General features: G+C 36.1%; 1 protein-coding gene across 1 annotated transcript; it reads right to left on the bottom strand.

The window, feature by feature from the left end:
- Positions 1-1120: 1120 nt before the first annotated feature.
- On the bottom strand, positions 1121-10335 carry LOC149088906 (uncharacterized). The gene is made up of 3 exons (XM_089253175.1): positions 10219-10335; positions 6466-6551; positions 1121-2157 (listed from the first exon to the last, which is right to left on the bottom strand). Exons 2-3 carry the CDS (start codon positions 6549-6551, stop codon positions 1209-1211), a joined length of 1035 nt encoding a protein of 344 aa, XP_089109301.1. The 5' UTR covers positions 10219-10335; the 3' UTR covers positions 1121-1208.
- Between the last annotated feature and the right edge of the window lie 10120 nt (positions 10336-20455).

Genomic DNA, 20455 nt, shown 5'->3' with positions numbered 1-20455 from the left:
GCCTTGGTAAACTTAGAGCCGGGGCGGGGGAGGGGGCTTAAATAAGGCCTGTATCATGACGCACCGGAGTTGGTACCAGCTGACGTCATCGCCCTGACAGATCCGATTAGTTGCCATTGGCTACTCTAATAAGTCAAGGTTACGGTTTAGTTAAAAAGTATCAGAGCAGTGACGTCATGACGTCATGCTTCTGATCTGAGACCACGCCCACTGAGTCATGGTGGCAAGAGCAACTTGAAAGGGATGAGACATCCCTTACTGTAAAGCCCTGGATAAAACCTAGACCGGGCTCTTACCGTAACATACACACCCAAGAACCACAGAGTTAGAAGATAGACAACGTTATGCAAACCTCGCAGTCCTACTAAGATTCATTTGCGCATGTCTTTCCGGCTAAAGAATGATTGTAGCGAAAAAATAGCCAAAAAATATCCACGAAAAATGAAATTTATAATAATTTTTATTTTCATTATTATTATTATCATCATCATTACAATACATACAAATACAAAAGACACCAATTTCAATCAATCACCGATGAAGTAGTGAAAAAAAATTATACACTGAAATGAAATCCGCGATAGAAGTATGTACACATGTACATGAATAATGTAAGTATACATAATGCATAAGCGATTGACACATAATAATGAAGAAAACTAATGACTTCGATGAGTTCTAGAAATCCTAAAACAACAAAAAAAATGTATCACAGAGATTTTTTGAAGCCATTTCTTAACGGTAAGTATCACATTTCGTTAATCTTCAGGCGGAAGAATAGTGGAAGTATTCTGCAATTACTCAAGATGGTATAAGATAGGATATTGAGTTTATAATTAAAACTTGCAATGTTGTGGTTCTGTTTCCGTATTCTGAAGACGAAGAGTAAGAGTCCAAGATTTTAAGCCTCTTTGAGTTGCAATTAAGACGGCTTAATTTCACTGGTTATCTGGTGATGTGCTGTAAACGTCAGCGTTTAGGACATACTGTTCCTTCTTCATCAGTGTTATAAGAAACCGACATACTTCCTTCTTGTCTGGTGCCAACTGAGCGTCATTTTCCTGGGTGGAGATTACGGCTCTTGGAGCTTCTTTCTTGAGAAGACATCCTTTCCTCCCAATGGAAAAAGTGCCACGAGGAAGACCACGAGATCTTTGAGTTGCCAGTCTACTTCCGCCATGTTTGGGATCAATGGTTTTCCGTGAGGTTTAGAAGTGGAATCCTCCTCCGAGTCCGTGATGGTGTCCGAAAGAAATGTGGTGCTCGTGCTTGTGTCCGTGCTCGTGACCATGTTTGTGTCCGTGCTCGTGACCGTGCTTGTGACCGTGTTGATGTCCGTGTTTGTGCCCGTGGCTGTGTCCGTGTTGATGTCCGTGCTTATGGCCGTGGCTGTGTCCGTGCTTGTGGCCGTGGCTGTGTCCGTGCTTGTGTCCGTGGCTATGGTGGTGTCCGTGCTCGTGCTTATGTCCGTGGTGGTGTCCGTGTTGGTGTCCGTGATGGTGGCCGTGTTGGTGTCCGTGCTTGTGGGCGTGGTGGTGTCCGTGCTTGTGTCCGTGCTCGTGTTTGTGACCGTGTTCGTGTCCATGCTTGTGGGCGTGGTGGTGTCCGTGCTTGTGTCCGTGCTCGTGTTTGTGACCGTGTTCGTGTCCGTGCTTGTGGGCGTGGTGGTGGCCGTGCTTGTGTCCGTGCTCGTGTTTGTGACCGTGTTCATGTCCGTGCTTATGGGCGTGGTGATGGCCGTGGTGGTGTCCGTGTTTGTGTCCATGCTCGTGTTTGTGACCGTGTTCGTGTCCGTGCTTGTGGGCGTGGTGGTGGCCATGCTTGTGTCCGTGTTTGTGCTCATGTCCGTGCTTGTGGTGGTGTCCGTGCTTATGCTCGTGGCCGTGGTGGTGTTGGTGGCCGTGCTTGTGATCGTGTCCGTGCTTGTGCTCGTGACCATGGTGATGGTTATGGCCGTGCTTGTGCACGTGTCCGTGCTTGTGTCCATGCTTGTGTTCGTGATCGTGCTTATGTTCGTGGCCATGCTTGTGGCCGTGCTTATGCTCGTGACCGTGCTTGTGTTCGTGACCATGTTTATGATTATGGTGATGGTGATGGTGGTGGTGGTGATGGTGCTCCGACTTGTCCTTAATCACAATCACCTGCTTCTTGTCATGTCTAAAAACGAAAAACAAAACAAGAGTAAAATGTGCACCCCAGACACATATCGACATTTAGACATATAAACATACACAGAGCTGAGAAATCCTTAGATCCGATTGATTCCAAACGCCTCATATTCATTCCTGTCGATGGAGAGATTACAAATAAATGCTTTGGCAGAAATCAAACAGCAGTCCCGGGATCCCGATAATGTATTCACAAGAAGTCCTCAGGGATTCTCACAACTGATGCGTGAAATCCATGCGCGTACGGACATGGATCGCTCTTATGAGGAGAAAAACTGTTTATTACCCTTAATCTGATTAAGTCATTAATGATTTCCCTAAAACATTTTGATTATGCTTCAACAGTTTATGCGCTTCCGTTTCCTCGTATAGTTTAAAATGTTTAGAAAAAGTAATCAATTTTGAGTGTGTAATACTATTATAATCGGAGAAATTGAGTCGATTTTTTTTCAGGTATTTATATCTTTTCCACGGGAAGTTCATTGGCCATGAGCTCATCTAATTGGAAAATTTTAATGTTCAATATCCATACCCACTATTTGGGTTTTTATTTAACAAAATTAGTTACTCATGATCAGTTTTACTTATAAACATTTTACTCACATTATATTTAAAAATTTAATTGATTAATAAAAACATTCGCATATTCATCGAATCGTCTACTTTTTTTTCAATGTAATTCTAATCGATTATTTTTGGATCAAAATTTTATATATATAATAGGTTTTTTTTCTCTTATGTAACTATTATTATTTTATTTTATCCGATTGCTTTGAATTTGATCTAAAATCAATTAATTTTGCTCCTTGATCTGAAATCGATTGATTTTGCGCTTTGCTCCAAAATCGATTGGTTTTGTTTTTGATCCGAATTGCTTATTTTAATGGGTTATTTTCATTTTACATTCTAACCGATTATTTATAAATTACAAAATTTTATTCTTTTTTCTTTTTTCATTTGCAAATTTAAATCATTTTTGATTTGCAAATACCAACCATTCTTTAATTGCGCACAATTAATCGATTTCTTAATCACGTATTAATCGATCATTTTTAAATACTCAAAAAAAATTCCAAAAAATTGAATTTTCAAAACAGTTATTTGAAAACTGCAAATTCATTCAAATAAGTTAATCTTAATCTGCATGCTTTTATTAATATTTTAAATAAGATATTTTTATATGAAATTTAATTGCATACATTAATTGATTCTTTTAAAATTTCATTTCAAGTTTTGCAAAAATCAATCTATTATTTTTGATTCAATATTTTAATCGATTATTTCAATTATTTTAATCGATTATTTCTATTATTTTAATCGATTATTTCTATTATTTTAATTGATCATTTTAAATTAAATACTTTGAACAATTTTTCTTCAAGTTTCAAATAACAATAGATATTTTAATTGCGTATTTCAATCGGTTAATTTTGAACTTAAATCCGCTTTTACATTGCATATTTTAATCGATTATTTTCATTCAATAGATTTCTTTTTTCTTCGAAATTATGTAAACAATTTTTTATTTTAATTTTGGATCATTTCTGATCCTTTGAATTTACTACTAACAATTTTCATTAAATTGATTTTTTAATTACATTTAACTGACATTATAATTACAACAAATAATTTTCTCTGATTACTTTATTACTTTCTGATTAAAGATGATAACTTCCATTTCGTTGACTATTTGGTTATATACAACTCATTATTCATGGCTGATAATTTTTATATTTGATTATTCGAATACATCTGAATGATTATGTATAACTGTAAGTTTTTAATTCGAATGGTGTCAATTATTTTCATATACACCATTGATCATTTCTTGGTGATTCGATCACAATTAACTGACTGTTTACAGCTGATTATACTAATTTGAAAATGACTGATTACCTATCATTGTTTTTCGTAATTTATTTATTATTATATTAAATTATATACTATAATTTAAACTAAAAATTTAGCTCTCACATTGAATTCTTAATAAAATAAAAATGGGGATTTACCCTGGAGTGCAATATTAAATACATATGCATATATATTATAAATCATTTAAATGTTTAATTTAATTTCAAAAATTCCAATTAAATTTAAAATTTAAATCTATTTCCTTTCTATTATCTATTCCTTTCTATATAATAAATCTATTCCTTTTTAGAAAGTAGAAAAGCATCGTAATTTGTCTACGTACGTAAATTATTTTCTTAATTTATATAAAATATTTTTACACTGATTCATACTGAAAAGTATAATCAGTATTAATCATTCATATAAAAAAGTATAAAAATATCCTGATTTGCGTAAATATACAAATTACAACGAATATACCTAGATTTATATGAATATATTTTTACGCTGAAATAACTGCAGCATAAAATATATAAATTATTTAAGGTTTCAAGTTTCAATTTAGTTTAAAAAATTCCAAATAAATGTATATTAATTTATGAAAATAATATAATAGAAATAATATAAAAATATCAAATAAATTTAATCCAAATAAAGCATCTGTTTGATACATCTGTGTGTCTGTTCATTTCAAACAGATAATTTGAATTACTCTGTTTAATATAAAAACATGGTGTAATTTGCATAAATATAAATATATATATATCACTTCCCCAAATTCATTTGAATATATTTTTTCTTGTTTTTTTTTGTATCGATATAAGGTACCGATTTACTCTCATTGCAAGCAATCAGAATCCTGAACAACTTCCTGATAAATTATATCAATCATGCCGTGAAAAATTCCAAAACATCCAAGTAAATTATGGATCAATACGAGAATAAATAAGTATAATTGCGTCTTATAAGATATTTTGATTTCCTGTTGAATCAATCAATCAATCGATACTTATACGGTAAGTCATTGTCCTTATTTTGTATTATTTCTTCTGGACACTATTTTAGGATCATCTAGAGCGTATCGGATCAATATGTATGAATTAACATCCGCGATGATTTCGGAAAATACGTGCTGATTATCGAAAAAGAAAACTCGAAAATTACGAAATTTATCGATAAAGTATTTCAGCTCGGTTTATTGAACATGAGGAAGTGTCAACATGGATCGTATGCGGAGGGTTATGAATAAATTCCTAATAATTGACAGTAGATGACAATTTTGGAGGATGTTGTTTTGATGGTAGTTTGTTTTTGTTTTTTTCCGGTGATGTAATTTTAACGTAAATATAATCAGGAATCAACTTTGACTTACGGGAAAAGAAGGCATTAACCCTCTCGAGTGCACGGTTTTGGGTCTGTGGGAACCATGCACATGTATTTCTCTCATTTACCAACAAGTGGTAGGAACTATTTCCTTGAATTTCTCGCTAACAATGGTTAATTACATTCATTTTATGTTCATAATGCAGTCAAAATGTTCACGGAACATTTTCTCACCCATGCACTGGAAGATAAAAGAGTATTCATAGCAATAATCAGAAATTTTCCGGATGCATGTTGCTTTAAATTTGGAGTGAACCTGAACGAATGCTCGATTTGCGCATGCGGAAATGAGATCCGAGATATATCACCAACAGCAAGCCCATGATGCAAATTTTTGTGTGTGTGTGTAACCTTATCTTATCTTGATAAAACCCCAACCACATTGAATTACATTCATGATAATTTACCTATCAATTTCGACCGCAGACTTTCTAGTTATATTCATTGATAGCAGAAACAATTTATTTTCTCAAAATACAACCTTCAGGGGGGGAGGGGGTTTGTTCACGATTTTGGCTTTTCATAAGTGTCCTATGGGAAAATTTTTCTGTGTTTATAAGGAACATTTAAAAACTTTCTATTCATTTTAGGCCTGCATTCTCCCCCCCTAAACTTCTGTGGATATTTTTACACAATTTAATGAAATATTTTAAGATTTTAGTCGCTGGGGTTTAATAAAATGCCTAATTTCTGTAGGACTGCCTCTTAGCGGTAAAGCACTGAACTAAATTGCCAATCACTCATAAAGAGTATGTTGAAGCAAGAAATATGCGAAATTAATAAGAATTTTTGAATAAATAAATGAAGTTATTAATGATTTTCAGGCTATTTTTCTAACTCAGGGGTCCCCGTATCAATACACAATTGATAATACAAAGGTTTTTTCAGAAAACCGGTTCTTCGGAGAGGTGGTCTCTTGACGGAGGTGAACTTTCATGCGAGAATCAATTTCCTCACCTAAAAAAATTAGTCCTAATAATAGTTTGGCTTTTCACAGAGTTGACCCTTTATGAGAGGTTCTAGGATAGGTATGAGAGAAATAATACAGTTTTAATCTACTTACGGTTCAGGTTCGGGTTCTGGCTCAGCCGAAACATAGTAGGCCGAGACCATCAAGACCACGAGGAAAGCCTTGATACTGAACTTCATCTGGAATTTATAATCAATAAATCAAACTGATCAAAAACAATAATATTCATAATAAATATTTTATCCTTTCCTTAAATAGTCTTTTTCTATACTTTTAAGTCAATTTTTCATTGAAACGCATTCTTGAATAAATATTTGAAAACAATCTGCAATTTATCGAATCCATCTTTGAATAAATTCATGAAACTGTAGTTATTTGCCTTTTTATGAATAAGTAATGAATATTTCAATTAAATACAACTGGTCCGTGTGTTTTCTCTAGAATCGTTAGCACATTCACTTCCATCGTATATTTCACAAGTAACACTTTCGAGTGTTAGAAATGGTTATTCTTTGAACGATCCTAATCAAAAATGAATTCGAAATTGAAAAAGGCTTCGAAATTGAAAAGAGTAGAATACGCAATTAAGTGGAAAATGCATTTTTTTAAATTTAACCCAGGGTTAGATAAATCTATTGCCCAACATGCAAAGGCATGTATTTTTTTACATGCCCGACGTGGGCATATATATATATATATATATATAAGAAAAATTTAAATCCCTTGATTTTTTTTTTAATTTTTTCTCAATAATGATACAATTGTTACGCACATGCGTGAAATTCCACAGAAATGGTTTGTTTTGCAGCCATGATGCAAATGTGTAGTCAACCTTATTTTGATCTATTTTGACGGTTCTAATATTTAGCAGCCCGGTGCGGTCAAGGGCCCTCATTTACTGCAACTGAGCTGATAGGCTGGAATTTTGGTGGGTCCCCTAGGCCATTATTTTCCATGGGCCTTTCTCTAAAATGTCTTGGTTAATTTTAACTCTATAGTAAATTTAAATCTTCTTTTTAGTTTCGAATCGAGAGTACTGTTATCAACATGGCTCTAAATTCGGACAGAATATGTAATTTGGACATCACAGTACCGAAACGAATAACCCACATTTTGCTAAAGATTCGTCTTAAGCATTTGTGTGTGTCAGAAAGATAAAATATTGTGTTGCCTTGAACATTCATGAAAGAGTTCGAATTCTATCAGCTTTACCATAGCAATAACTTTTGTGTAGAAGATAAAATGCGTATGAATATTACTTGAAATCAAAAAAGTTTTGCGTTAGGCCTTCTCCTGCCATCTATCGAATAAAAGAAAAACTAACTGCTATAATTCTTAAAATAAAATGGTTGTTAGTTGGTTGTTATATATCACATCGTTCATTTTTATGCTACATTTGGTTCAAAAACCGACAACAATTTTATTTCAAGGATGACAACAGATAATTTCGATTTTATTAAATAGGTGACGGCAGGATCCCTAGTTCCCCGTTTATGCCGGTTCTCGAAAATTTTGACTTAATTCCTGCGGTCTACAATAAGAAAAAGGGTGAAGAGTGCACTGAATTAAACCGTACAAAGCCCAGGCTTTTAGTGCCAATAGGCATATCCATTGCTTTACAATATTCGACAATATAATGCTGTCTGAAAGTTTTTGTACAAGATGGCACGGTTTTTATCACGATTTGTCCAGGTTTCTCAGTCGCATTATCTAGCCATCCTATCCTAGACCAGTTTTTGCCAAGTCTATTCCAGTACCACAAATCGGCTTATATAAGGTTAATTATAACTTGGTGACTTTTATTTTCTGACGCGAACTGCGGGAAATTATAATCAGCGGTTTTTGACTAATTTTATATTTTTAAATGGTGACCATTCCTTTTGAATTTTCATATTTCTTTCAAAATTTTGATTAAAATAAAAATTCGTACCACTTTCAATATTTTTATGCAGATAAATGGACTCGTTTTTTTAGATGTTTTAATGTAAGTAAATCCAGTGGAAATATTCTCCGTGTATGTAAAGTATTGATTCGGGAATCTGTTATTTTAAGTTGTATCTGTGAAATCGGTGTATGGGTGTTTTCTGTGCAAATTGTTATGCGTATGCTAATTCTTTGCAAATCATAAGACTAAAATATTTTAGCTTAATATCAAGGATATCTGAACATATGCCTAGCATAATCATTTCGCTTCTCATTTCTTCACCGAAGAGTTGAGTTTAGAAGAACATGCTTTGCTGGTGAAACTCTCTTACGAACACGATGATTCCGCACCAAAAGCTATGGGCAGATTTTTTTTGTCTTCTATAAGGGTGCTTCGAAAATTCTATTCAAAATTAATTTTTCAAAATTATCAAGTCCATGAGGACTACCTATACATCTATACATCGTTGATATTTCCAACCCTATGCTGACTTATACACTGGGTTGAAAAACTTGTAACAAGAGTTGTAGTGCAATGATAAACACCTTTTAAGAGCCATGAATATAATTCCATCATTGGAAATCCTCAGCACTGTGAGATATGAGGCGTGCTTTTCCGGAAATACATAAGAAATTTACAAAATTTTGAATTTTCTCAGCAGTAATTTCTTTAGGACTATCTCTATAAGGCATGTGGAAGGAGTCTACAGGTTTTTCAAAGCTTGGTTAGAGCTATCGAAACGAAAATTTTCAAAACTAATATTCTTAGGGTATGAATATGGTGCACTCTGGTTTCTGATTCTACAAGAGTCGTCGCCATTGCGGATTGATTAAAAACCCGAATTTCAGGTTTTTTAACCAATCCGTAATAATGCCGACACACAGAATCGGAAACTAGCGTGAACTATGTTCGTACCCTTGGTATGAATCTCTGCGACGCTTTAAAAACATATACGTTTATGAGTACTGCTATTACTATACATCACTGATTGCTGATTCATTACGAGTTAAGCAACTTACAGTATAAGAAAACCTACAGCGTGGGTGAAAAACACTTTTAAGAGCCATGAACATGATTCTATCAGTGAAAAACTTCCCACATCATATTCATATTATGATTCTTAACAAGATATTTCTTTAGAAGTATGGAAAACTAGCAGTTACTGCGCATTTCTTATCTGCGCTATTCCAGCGATGACGTAGAAACTTTAAACATTGTTCCATGTCACCGGCGTTGACGAGATATCTCGCCTTCTTTATATACAAATACAAGGCTACAACAGGCAAAATGCCCAACGAGGTGGCTGAAGAAAACGAGGTATCTTAACAGTAAAAAGCTCAAATATTTTTTAGAGTTGATTTCTCTTTGGAATATATTTTCCTATTGCTTCTTACTTTGCAGTTGCATTGTTACAGAAGAGAGCCATCTTCATTAAGAGAAAATGTGGCGTTTTACATGGGATTTAATGATTTCTGCTATGCCGGTTGAAGGACTGAATCAACTCTGCAATCTCTTATTTTCAAGTACATACTATTCATTTGGAAAAGACTGTAGATAATGGAAGTTCGGGAGAGCCATTACACAAAAAATCTTAAAGATAGAGACTTAATGTGAATTTGAGACATTGTGTATTACAGAATGCCAAAATATCTCATGAAATTCAATATCACGAAATCTTTGATCAGGAAAATCACGAATTCACTTATAAATTTCAATTCATTTTCCCAATGTCTCGTGAAGCCTATGGGTGTCGAGATAAAATTATGCTTTTTGTCAGCAATCATATTTAAGCGTATGCATAATTACCATTAATGAGACAAAAAAATACATATGTTCCATCAATGTCCTATTAAGACACTTGATAAATGTCTCGCATTAGTTTTTTGATATTAGAGTTATATGAGATATTGAAATATACTCACTGTACCTTTGGTTATCCAAGTCTTACTATTTCTCCGAAAAAACTTAATATGTTTTTTAAAACTCTTGTATGAGGTTTGGAGGTGTATGTTACTTTGTGTTTGTTCGACGATCACCACACTGACGATTTCCAGAGAACGGTATAGCAATTTATATAACTTGGAACTGATTTTTTTTCACGCTGAGTTAACTTTTGGTGCACACACAGACGCCTTACGTACGTGCATAACTTCCTCAAGATTACGATTTAGTTAGTATCTTGACACCGGTAGTGCAGTCTTTCCTCCAGCCATGCGTGTCCCGGTTATTCGGAAAGAACTGTTTTAGTGGACTAAATAAATCAACGAGACGAGCCAAATTCTTCAAGGAATGGTACCGAGTCCCTCTGGCCCCCCTTTTCACCAAACAAGACGTATGGGTGTTAAGTTAAATTCGAAACGCGAAAGTGTTCGCTTTGGAATCGGGGGCGAGCCCCAAATACACATTCATTTTCTATGAAAGTGCTGCTATTTAGAAGAGAATTATTTTTTAGTTGTTCTTTTTTCGAATCGAAATTTTGTTTATAATAATTTTTTTTTCTATTCTATTATGTACGAACGCCCTGATTGTCGATGTTGTGTGAAGTTTAAGGACTTGGAGGAAGTGAAGTCGAGCGTTAACTGGTGTCGGTCACTTGAAGGACGCTTCATTGCATTGTTTTTTTCTGTTATTGTTTTTTTTACATTACTTACATATATAATACATGTTCAAACAGCATTGTGTTTCAGAAAGTAATTCGAAGGGAATCTGGACTAATTCTTTCTAATTCCCTGAGCGGTTTTTTTGGTCAATCCTTGTTTGAAGGTGAAAGTCATTTTATCCTAAGAATGGACTGGGATATATTTTTTAGCCTATTCGCTGGAATACTTAGCCACGGGGACCTGAATTAACCTATGGATCGCTGGTGCTTCTAAGATGGTTCGTGTAAATCCATATACGATCCATTTATAAATCTATTTGATGCGCCGCTGGTTTCAGTAGCATTTCAACGATTCCGGCGGCCTGGGCTTGGACAAAGACATTTTCTAGGATTCTCTTGAGCCATTTTATAAATTTATGTTGCGGGAATTGGCATAAAAATGACATACCAGTATTACAGAATGTACAGCATAGTTTACCAACGTTTTTGTTCCATCGCTCCCCTTTCTTCGGAAATTTTTTCTCCCATCGCCATCCCCCAACGCAATCTAACCCATAGAGTTATATGTTATACTCGTAGCTTCTACCGCCCCCCTGGCACATTTCATTGATCCTCAGAGAGCGTTAACATCCACGTTAGGAATCACTGATGTAGAGGAATGCTGAAAAATTATCTACACAAAAACATGAACACGCAAATAAAAATTGATGAATATTTCATAACCGACGAGAATTTGAAATTAATGAAGTACAGAATTCCAATATGAATGGAGAAAAACATTTCCAGAATTGATGAAAGAAATAATTGAAAATGAACGAGAAATATAATTTCGGAATTAAAGAAAATTTAAAATTTATGAAAGAACAAATCAGTGAAAGCTTTTTATATTTTGAAGAACTTGTTGGATTCTTAATTTTACATATTTTTTTCTATATTTCTATACTTCTATTTTTTTCCTAGAAATTTCTTGAATTTTTTTCTAAAAAATTCTTAATATTTTATATACAGTCTAATCCCGTTATAACAAACTCCAGGAGACCGGAAAAATCATTTCTTTATAACGAAATTTCGTTGTAAAGGAATTCCAGGTCTTTGCATTTTTCCTATGTGAACTCATCTGGAGGATTAGAAAAGTGTTCTTTAAAACAAGATTTTCGCTACAACGGTATTCGTTAAAAAGGGATTTGACTATAATATATTTATATATTTTATAGAAAATTACTGGTTTTGCGTTTTTCCCATATTGCTTAAATTCTGTTTCTTCCCAGAAAATTTTTGAAATTTTTTTCATAGAAATTCCTAATTTTACATTCTTATTTTTTCCAGAAAATTCTTTATTTTTGATTTTTCTATACTTCTGTAATTCTATTTTTCTTCAAAATGTCTTGTTTTTTGGTACAAAGTTTTTAATTTCCTATTTTTTATCTACATTTCCATTTTTTTTTAGAAAATTTTCCAAAGAAAAATTCTTAACTTTCGATTTCTTTCCCACACACATATTTCTATAATTCTATTTTTACCTAGAAAATTTCTAATTTTCTATTTTTTCTTTTCATACTTTAATTTTCTCCTAGAAAATTCGTGGGGGTTTATTCCACCAAGCAAATGAATGAAAAATTCTTTCGAAAGAAATATTATTCAATCAAATTATACGGGAAAAAATTAATGAGATCGATAAGAAAAGAAATTATCGAAATTTCTTTCTTCTCAGGAAAACCATTCTTTCGAATTTTCGTGCAAAATCATTAATGTAAGATTATAGAGTAAAACCTGTCTTCAACGGAATCGCTAGGGACCGAGATTATTTTCCGTTGAACATAGGTTTCCGCTTAATACAGGTTCAATTCGCATAATGTATAAAATTACGTAACGATCTCGAGTGTGATTGAATGAAATAAAATGAAAATGAATTAACTCAAATTAAAGTTAATTATTTAAAAATAAAGTAAATGAATAAGTAATTAATCTATAATTACTAAATTCTGTATTCAGGTTTTGGCAACATCTGTATAAAAAATTTCGACCTATACTGTTTTTCTTCTAAAATAACGACACTCTTTTTTACTTCTTCAAGCATTTCCAATTAGGGTGTCAGTATCTATCGTGTCAGATTCAGTTTGTATATCATCGTCCATGTTTATGTGATCCTGATCATCAGGGCCGTTACCAGGAATTTTGTGAGGGAAAGAGGGAAGCGGCAACATGATTTTGCCGCCAGTACCACTGTAAAATTTGATAATTTTTGAGCAGTGTTTTTGTCCCCACCTAAAATTTGCCGCCAGGGCAGTTGCCCCTTTTACCTCCCTCTCTAATTAATTCCTGCCCTGATCAGCCTTGCGATCACGGAATGCAAACAGCTTGCATACAATTTTGTAAATCTTGCATATATACCATTTGGAAATTATACAAATACAAATACAACGCCACAACAGGCAAATTGCCCAACGAGGTGGCTGACTTAAGAACATCATGGATCCCCGAGCCCCTACCTACTACCGCTACACCACACATGCAACCCCCCCCCCGCGGAACCCCCCAACGAATCGGTAAATGCGGGAATGTGCGTGTACGTGTAGTGCAACCTGACGTATAGTTTGTTTCTGTGTAATGCTTGTTATGTGTAGTGCTGTCATCTGCCCCCAGTTTTACTAACTATGAGTGAAGTGTTATGGTTGAATGATTTACTGTTGTAGGACTGTTGCTCTCTGTGGCGAGACTTTTTAACGGGGAGATCGGCTCGCATTTGCGCCTTGAAGTTGGGAACCACAGAAAACCAACTTCAGCCGACCACCACTGTGGGGTTCGAACCCGGATCCTCGCATCACGAGTCCGGCACTATAACCACTCGACCACCACAGCGGCAATAAATAACACTTCTCATTTATGGAAACTAAAAAAAATCTCATCAATTTAGAATAGTATAGAACAGCGATTCTCAACCTTTTTTGAGAAACCTTACGCTGATTTTTCCTGTAGAAAAGCCTACTTTTCCGAAAAAATTTTGCTACAATTTCAGAAAACAGCTACTTTTACTACATAATGGCTTATCAAAACCCACATCATCAAGAACAGAATCAGATTTTCATAATCTGAAGCCGGGTCTTCCTAGGAGTAGAATTTCCTACGCTTCGCGCGCTGTAGAAACCTGCTTCTAGGAAAACCTGGCTTTAAGCCAGGTTTTCCTAGGGGGTTGAGGGCGCGGTAGCCCAGGTCGATAAGATATTCGCCTCAAGTACAAAAGCATGTTTAGAGGTGTCGCGAGCTTCATACCCTGTTCATCCTTATCAGAAAACCTTCCGGACGCAGGGGTACAACAGAAACGGTGACATATCACCACAGAAAAGATTACTACCGCAGGGAGTGCTACATTGAGGGGTTAGCACACCAACCTCTGGATGAGTATAAAAGCAAGCCTGCCGTTCGGAATCGGCAATAAATTGTAGGTCCCGGTCAAATTAGCCCTCGTGTGCAGAAAATACGCTTCAAACTCAAGTAAAATGCCAAAAATAGCATTCTTCGTAAAGAACACGGTTAAAGATTACTTGTATGTAAAAACGCAACATCAAAGTGGACGTAACTTCGGTTCTGAGCGTCATATAAGCAAAATAAGGCTCTTGTTTTGGTATCACAAAGAATAGGGCTTTCATAAAAAATACAGAAATCGATATTTTGAAATTTAAATCGGTATGCGGCACAAAAGTAAAATATATATATATATATATATCGATCTACACATGTTATTTACTTTCATTCCGCGCATCGATTCAAAATCAACAACCATCTTATTTTGAGAATCATGACAGATCATTTTAATTTTGTTCAATAGGTAGCAGTAGAAGTCCTGTGCATCGTATATGCATGCATATATATTTGTGCATGTGTATTTTTTTTTTCCTTTAAATTCTACGTGCGTTTTATGTACACAACACACGTGAGTACTCATATTGTCGTATAATGCTCACCGAATTAAGGTGATAAGTGAAATGGCACGGGTGGTCCCTAATTGTATGTATCTTCCACCCCCCTTTAACACACACAATATTTATATTTTCTATATTTTCATCTGATCCACCAGAGCGAGTAAACTCAACCCGAGGAAACAGTTGCTGACTTCTAGTCCAGAAATTACAACACCAACCAATCTCATTCGCTCACCTACAAGGTGTTAAGCGAGACGACTCGCTCCGGTGAATATTTTATATTAGACAATGAGAATTCCTATGTATTTCATGTATATACAGCGTGTAGACAACAGATGACATGGGGGCGCCTCTAATTACTTGTAATAAAATATTATACTCTCATTCTTTTAACGAAACCCTGGAACATTCTCCAACAACTTCCGACTCCATCTCATAGAGCTCGTTATATCGACCATTCCATTACAACGACCGGTTGGATAGGTCCCAAATGTTTTCGTAGAACGACTATCATATATGTTTTACTTTCGATATAACGACCGTCCTAATGTAACGTCCTGTTTCTATGGAACGAGGGGGGGGGAGTGTCGTTATATCGAGCGTTGACTTGTACACAGTTATAATTTTGTATGTTTGTATGTTTTTGTATATAAATGTGTTCCTATTTTTTTAAATTAATTAATTATTTCTTTTCAAACGTAATCGTTATTCATTATTATTATTCTTTTGGCTTAAAAATAAACTATTCCAGACTCTTCCACACGAAGCTGGACTGAAACTGAAAGAGACCTCGGCAACAGGATAAGTCCGATGGCGGAGTTCTGTCGTCCATTCATTCATTTATTCAGGGGTCCTAGATTACAACGGAGTCTCGTATTTGTAAGTGTGTGTTGTTAGAGCCGCATTTACATTTCACCAATTGGACGTTTTAGCATACAAGGCCTTCATAAATAGCCAATTTTCTATTTTTTTTATGCATAACCCCTTGAGATATTTAAGCCATTTTGAGTAACCTCACATCATTTCAAAACTTTTTGTAACAGTGTTTCTTAGGAGGGTCTCATACCGTCTAACATGATGAAAAGCTATTCTCTAATAATATTGCAAATACTATTTAACCATCGATTTATTCAAAATAGTTTATACATGTTCTTGATTGTATGTGCTATTTTATGCCAATATAAAGTTTTAATCTCTGATACTTAATTTTTTGCAAATTTAAAAAAAATAATGCATTAATAATAGCCTGCGTACGTACACGATGAAATACCATGACATCAACGTAGTTGAATAGAAATTACAAATACAAATACAAATACAACGACACAACAGGCAAAATGCCCAACGAGGTGGCTGATAAAAAGATGCCCATAAAAATATGGTTGTCATATGTTTCAAAAATACAGCAACCCCATTAAAAATGCAATTAACACAAATTATAAACAATATATACACATGATAAAATATTATACAATGCCCATAAAGAATACTTATGGTTGTCTTATTCTAAGAATGGATAGCTTCTCGATTTACCCCAACATGTTTATCGTATTTCTTTTTAAACGTGTCAATTGTGTTACAATTTACTACCTCCGGGGGTAAGCTATTCCATTTATTAACAACCCTATTAGAGAAAAATTCCCTGCGACACCATAACCTTGCATTGTCCCTCACCAATCGATACTGGTGTCCCCTTGTAAAAGCAGTCGATTGGCGGTATACTAAAAGTTCATGGTCCATCCTATCCATCCCATTGAAAATTTTGAACACTTCGATCATATCTCCTCGACACCTGCGTTCCTCCAATGTAAACATATTCAAAAAATGAAGTCTCTCTTCATAACTCAAGCCCTGTGTGCCAATAAGGACACGCGTAGCTCTTCTCTGCACCCCTTCAATCAAGTCTATGTCCCTCTGTAGGTATGGTCTCCAAAACCTTACAGCATACTCCAGTCCAGGACGAACTAAGCCTCGAAAAAGCGGAAGAATGACTTTAGGAGAACGCGAAGAGACCTTTTTGAAAATGAGACCAAGCATTCTATTCGCTTTTTTGACAACCGCTGAACAATGTTCAGAAAACCTAAGTCGCTCGTCAATGCGAATTCCCAAATCGGTGACTCTAGTTGCATCCGGGATAGTGACACCATTCAACTCGTAAGAGAACCGTGGGTTGTTCGAACCAAAATGAGCGACCATGCACTTATCTACGCTAAACGTCATGCTCCATTCATTTGCCCATGCTGCAATCTTGTTTAAGTTGGTCTGGAGCAACTCCCTATCGCTTTCATTCCCGATTACCCCCATTAGCTTCACATCATCTGCGAATTTGCTAGTAATTCCATCGATACCCTGATCGAGTTTGTCGATAAAAAGTGAAAAAAGTATGGGGCCAAGGACACTTCCCTGAGGAACTCCACTTGTGACGTCTGTCCAACCAGAGAATTCCCCGTTCACCATAACTCGTTGCGACCTATCTCTTAACCACGATTCTATCCAATTCAGCAAGTTGCCCCCTATTCCAATCTCGTGTAAACGCTTCAAGAGTTTGCCATGTTGGACCCGATCGAATGCCTTCTGGAAATCAAGGTAAACAACGTCGACATTTTTGCTCTTACCCAAAGCCTTAGTCACGTAATCATAGAAGCAAAGGAGGTTAGTTACACATGACTTCCCCTTCCTGAACCCATGCTGATTATCCGACAATACATTATTCTCGTCTATCCACTTCACAAACTGCCTTTTGATGATAATTTCCAAAATTTTCGAGAGGGAGCTCGTCAAGCTCACTGGACGATAATTAGACACTACCTCTCTACTACCCTTCTTAAATATCGGAACAACGTTAGCCAGTTTCCAATCCGTCGGGACGATACCCTCAGCAACACTACTCCTGAATATCTGTGTGACTGGCCCCAACAATTCATTAGCACCTTCCCTCAGAACCCTGGGATAGATATCATCTGGTCCTGGTCCTTTGCTTGCACATTTCTTAGAAGATTTAGGACCTCCACGTCTTCTACTTGAATATCGTTGAGGGTTTTATTACCCCATGCAACACCCGTATATCGAATATCATTATCTCCATTAAAAACCGACGCGAAAAAGTCATTGAAAGCACTACACATGCCTACATTGCTCTCTACCTTAGAGCCTCCTATCGAGAGGGGGCCAACTGTCCCCTTACATCCATTATTGACGTATCGAAAAAATGATTTTGGGTCAGAGCCAATGTTATCTGCCAACCTAGATTCAACTTGCTTTTTACTATCCCTTATCGCTTTCTTCAACAGTCTTCTTTTATCAGTAAACAATGATAGGTCACCTCGTCCACTTTTATACTCTCTGAATGCTCTTTTCTTTTCAAGATAAAGGTTCCGCACGCTATCCGTGAACCATAGAGGGTGTGATGTACAAACACGCTTTTTTCGAACAAAGGGTATGACGTCGTGCAAAACAGAGGACAGCTTCGTACTAAATTCTTCCCATTGACTTACCACCCCTACTGATTCCAACCGGTCTTTGAAAACTTCCGCTAACCTTCTTCGCAAAACATCAAAGTTAGTTCTCCGAAAACAAGGAACCAGTCTTTTGTTATCAACCTTACCCGAGGAAAAGTTACAGTGAAATCTGACGATACGATGATCACTGGAAGAAAACTCTTCCCCCACCGAAACATGTTCAACTAGATCCTCAGAACTAGTAAGAACTAAATCCAAAATAGCAGTACCCCTAGTGGCTTCTGATACATGCTGATACAAAAAATTTTCGAGCACCAACTTAAGAAAGTCTCTTTCATACTGATTTCCAGATGAAAGGTTCTCCCAATCAATACCCGGGTAATTGAAATCCCCTAGTATGAGAACCCTCTTTCGCTTACACATGTAGGAAATTTCATCATGCATTTTGGCGATATAGTTTTGATCCCTATTCGGTGGATTGTAACAAACCCCAACAATAAGCTTATGACGTCTTTTGTTCTCAAGTTCAACCCATATGGTTTCAATATCACTTCTCTGCACGTTACACTCTCTAGCCTTCAAACATGATTTCACGTATATCAACACTCCACCCCCTTTCCTATCAGATCTATTTCTCAAAAAAGTATCGTATCCGGAGATGTGTAAGAAAGATTCATCCCCATCGTTTGCCCAAGATTCTGTAATGGCTATAAGATCCAAGTCCTCCACAACTATCATAGCTTCTAAAAAATCTTTCTTATTACCCAAGCTCCTGGCATTTATTAACACACATTTTAATTTGCCCGGTGGTTTGTTGTCAATCGAGAAGCCATCCAAGTCAGAGGTGGGTAATTCCCCGTCAGTACTGTTGTGATTATCCTTAACTAACCCGCATTCCCGACTACGTGGTCTGGGAGCAAAAAACCTGACCTAAGACTATCGTAAACCTCCCAGACCCCTCTCTTATTTAGATGGATCCCATCCGAACGAAGCCACTTATCGGTAAATGCGGGAAGCTCCAAGAACGTGACCCCAAGTGAGGAGCAAATGTCCTTCAGGCCTATATTGAATTGGTGGATCCTACTCCTATATCCCCTACTACCCCTTGGCAGCACTGGAATCACTGCCACATCTGAACCCCCCTCCCTAGCGGATAATAGTAAATCCCGGTATTCTGACAGAGACTCACTAATATTCGCTCCTACCTGATTTGTTCCCACCCACAGAATCACCCGCAAGGGTAACTTTCGGCGATGAAAAACGTCTCGAACGTTGCCAATCTTCCCCCCAGGAAGACAACAGCGCTCGAAACCCCGAAAATCCCTACACACTCGGTTCCCAAGTTCCCTAACCATAGAATCGCCGATGATCAAACCCCTATCACTATCCCCCTCTACCTCATCTACGACCACCCATTCGCCCTCTAAAATGTCGTTGTTCGTGGAGATTGCTTCTTCATCAACAGGTGGCTCGACGACCAGAGGCTCCGTTATAACCGGGCCCTCTAGCACCCTAACTTTTTCCCGTAAAGCTTCGACCTCGAGTTCCAGCCTTTTCCTAACCAAGCACCCTTTACAATTGAAACTATCAGCTACTATACCCCTAGACCAGGGAAACCTCCCGTCGCAAGCTCTACACAACACTAGTCGAGGTCGAGGCATACTAACACTATTGCTAAAGCTAGATAATAATAATAATACTTAAAAATAGGAAAATGAGAAACGTTAACTGGAAATTAAAATAATGTAAAATACATTACTATGCAAATTATACGTAAGAGATTATACGAAAAAATTACGTAAAGTAGAATGCTCAGCACTAAATCACGAAGAATAAAATAAATATGTATATAAAGAATACAACACCCTCTAGAAAAAGTATTAAGCTACTAAGTACAATATATACTTATTGGAATTAGCTAACTGTCTCAAATCACTAACACTACAACAATAGGCCCAAATGGAAGGAAAACAAAGTTATTGAGAGTACCCGGGAAAAAGTATACACTGTTTGCTAACACTAACGTCCAAAAACCTACGAACTTATATCAAAGAAGCGAGCGAACCTGGCGAAAAAACAACGAAAATGAAATGCGAACGAGAAAAATAAATTTAAGTCGATCGAATATACACAACGAAAATTAAAAAAAATGAGAGCAATATAATAAAAAAAAAACACTTAT

This window comes from Pholcus phalangioides, unplaced genomic scaffold, assembly GCF_987345545.1.
Source record: "Pholcus phalangioides strain wild (caught in Gottingen) unplaced genomic scaffold, Ppha-v1.0 ptg000003l_1, whole genome shotgun sequence".
Lineage (NCBI taxonomy): Eukaryota > Metazoa > Arthropoda > Arachnida > Araneae > Pholcidae > Pholcus > Pholcus phalangioides.
Note: the sequence above shows the minus strand (reverse complement) of the source record. Positions and strands in the feature narration are given on the sequence as shown.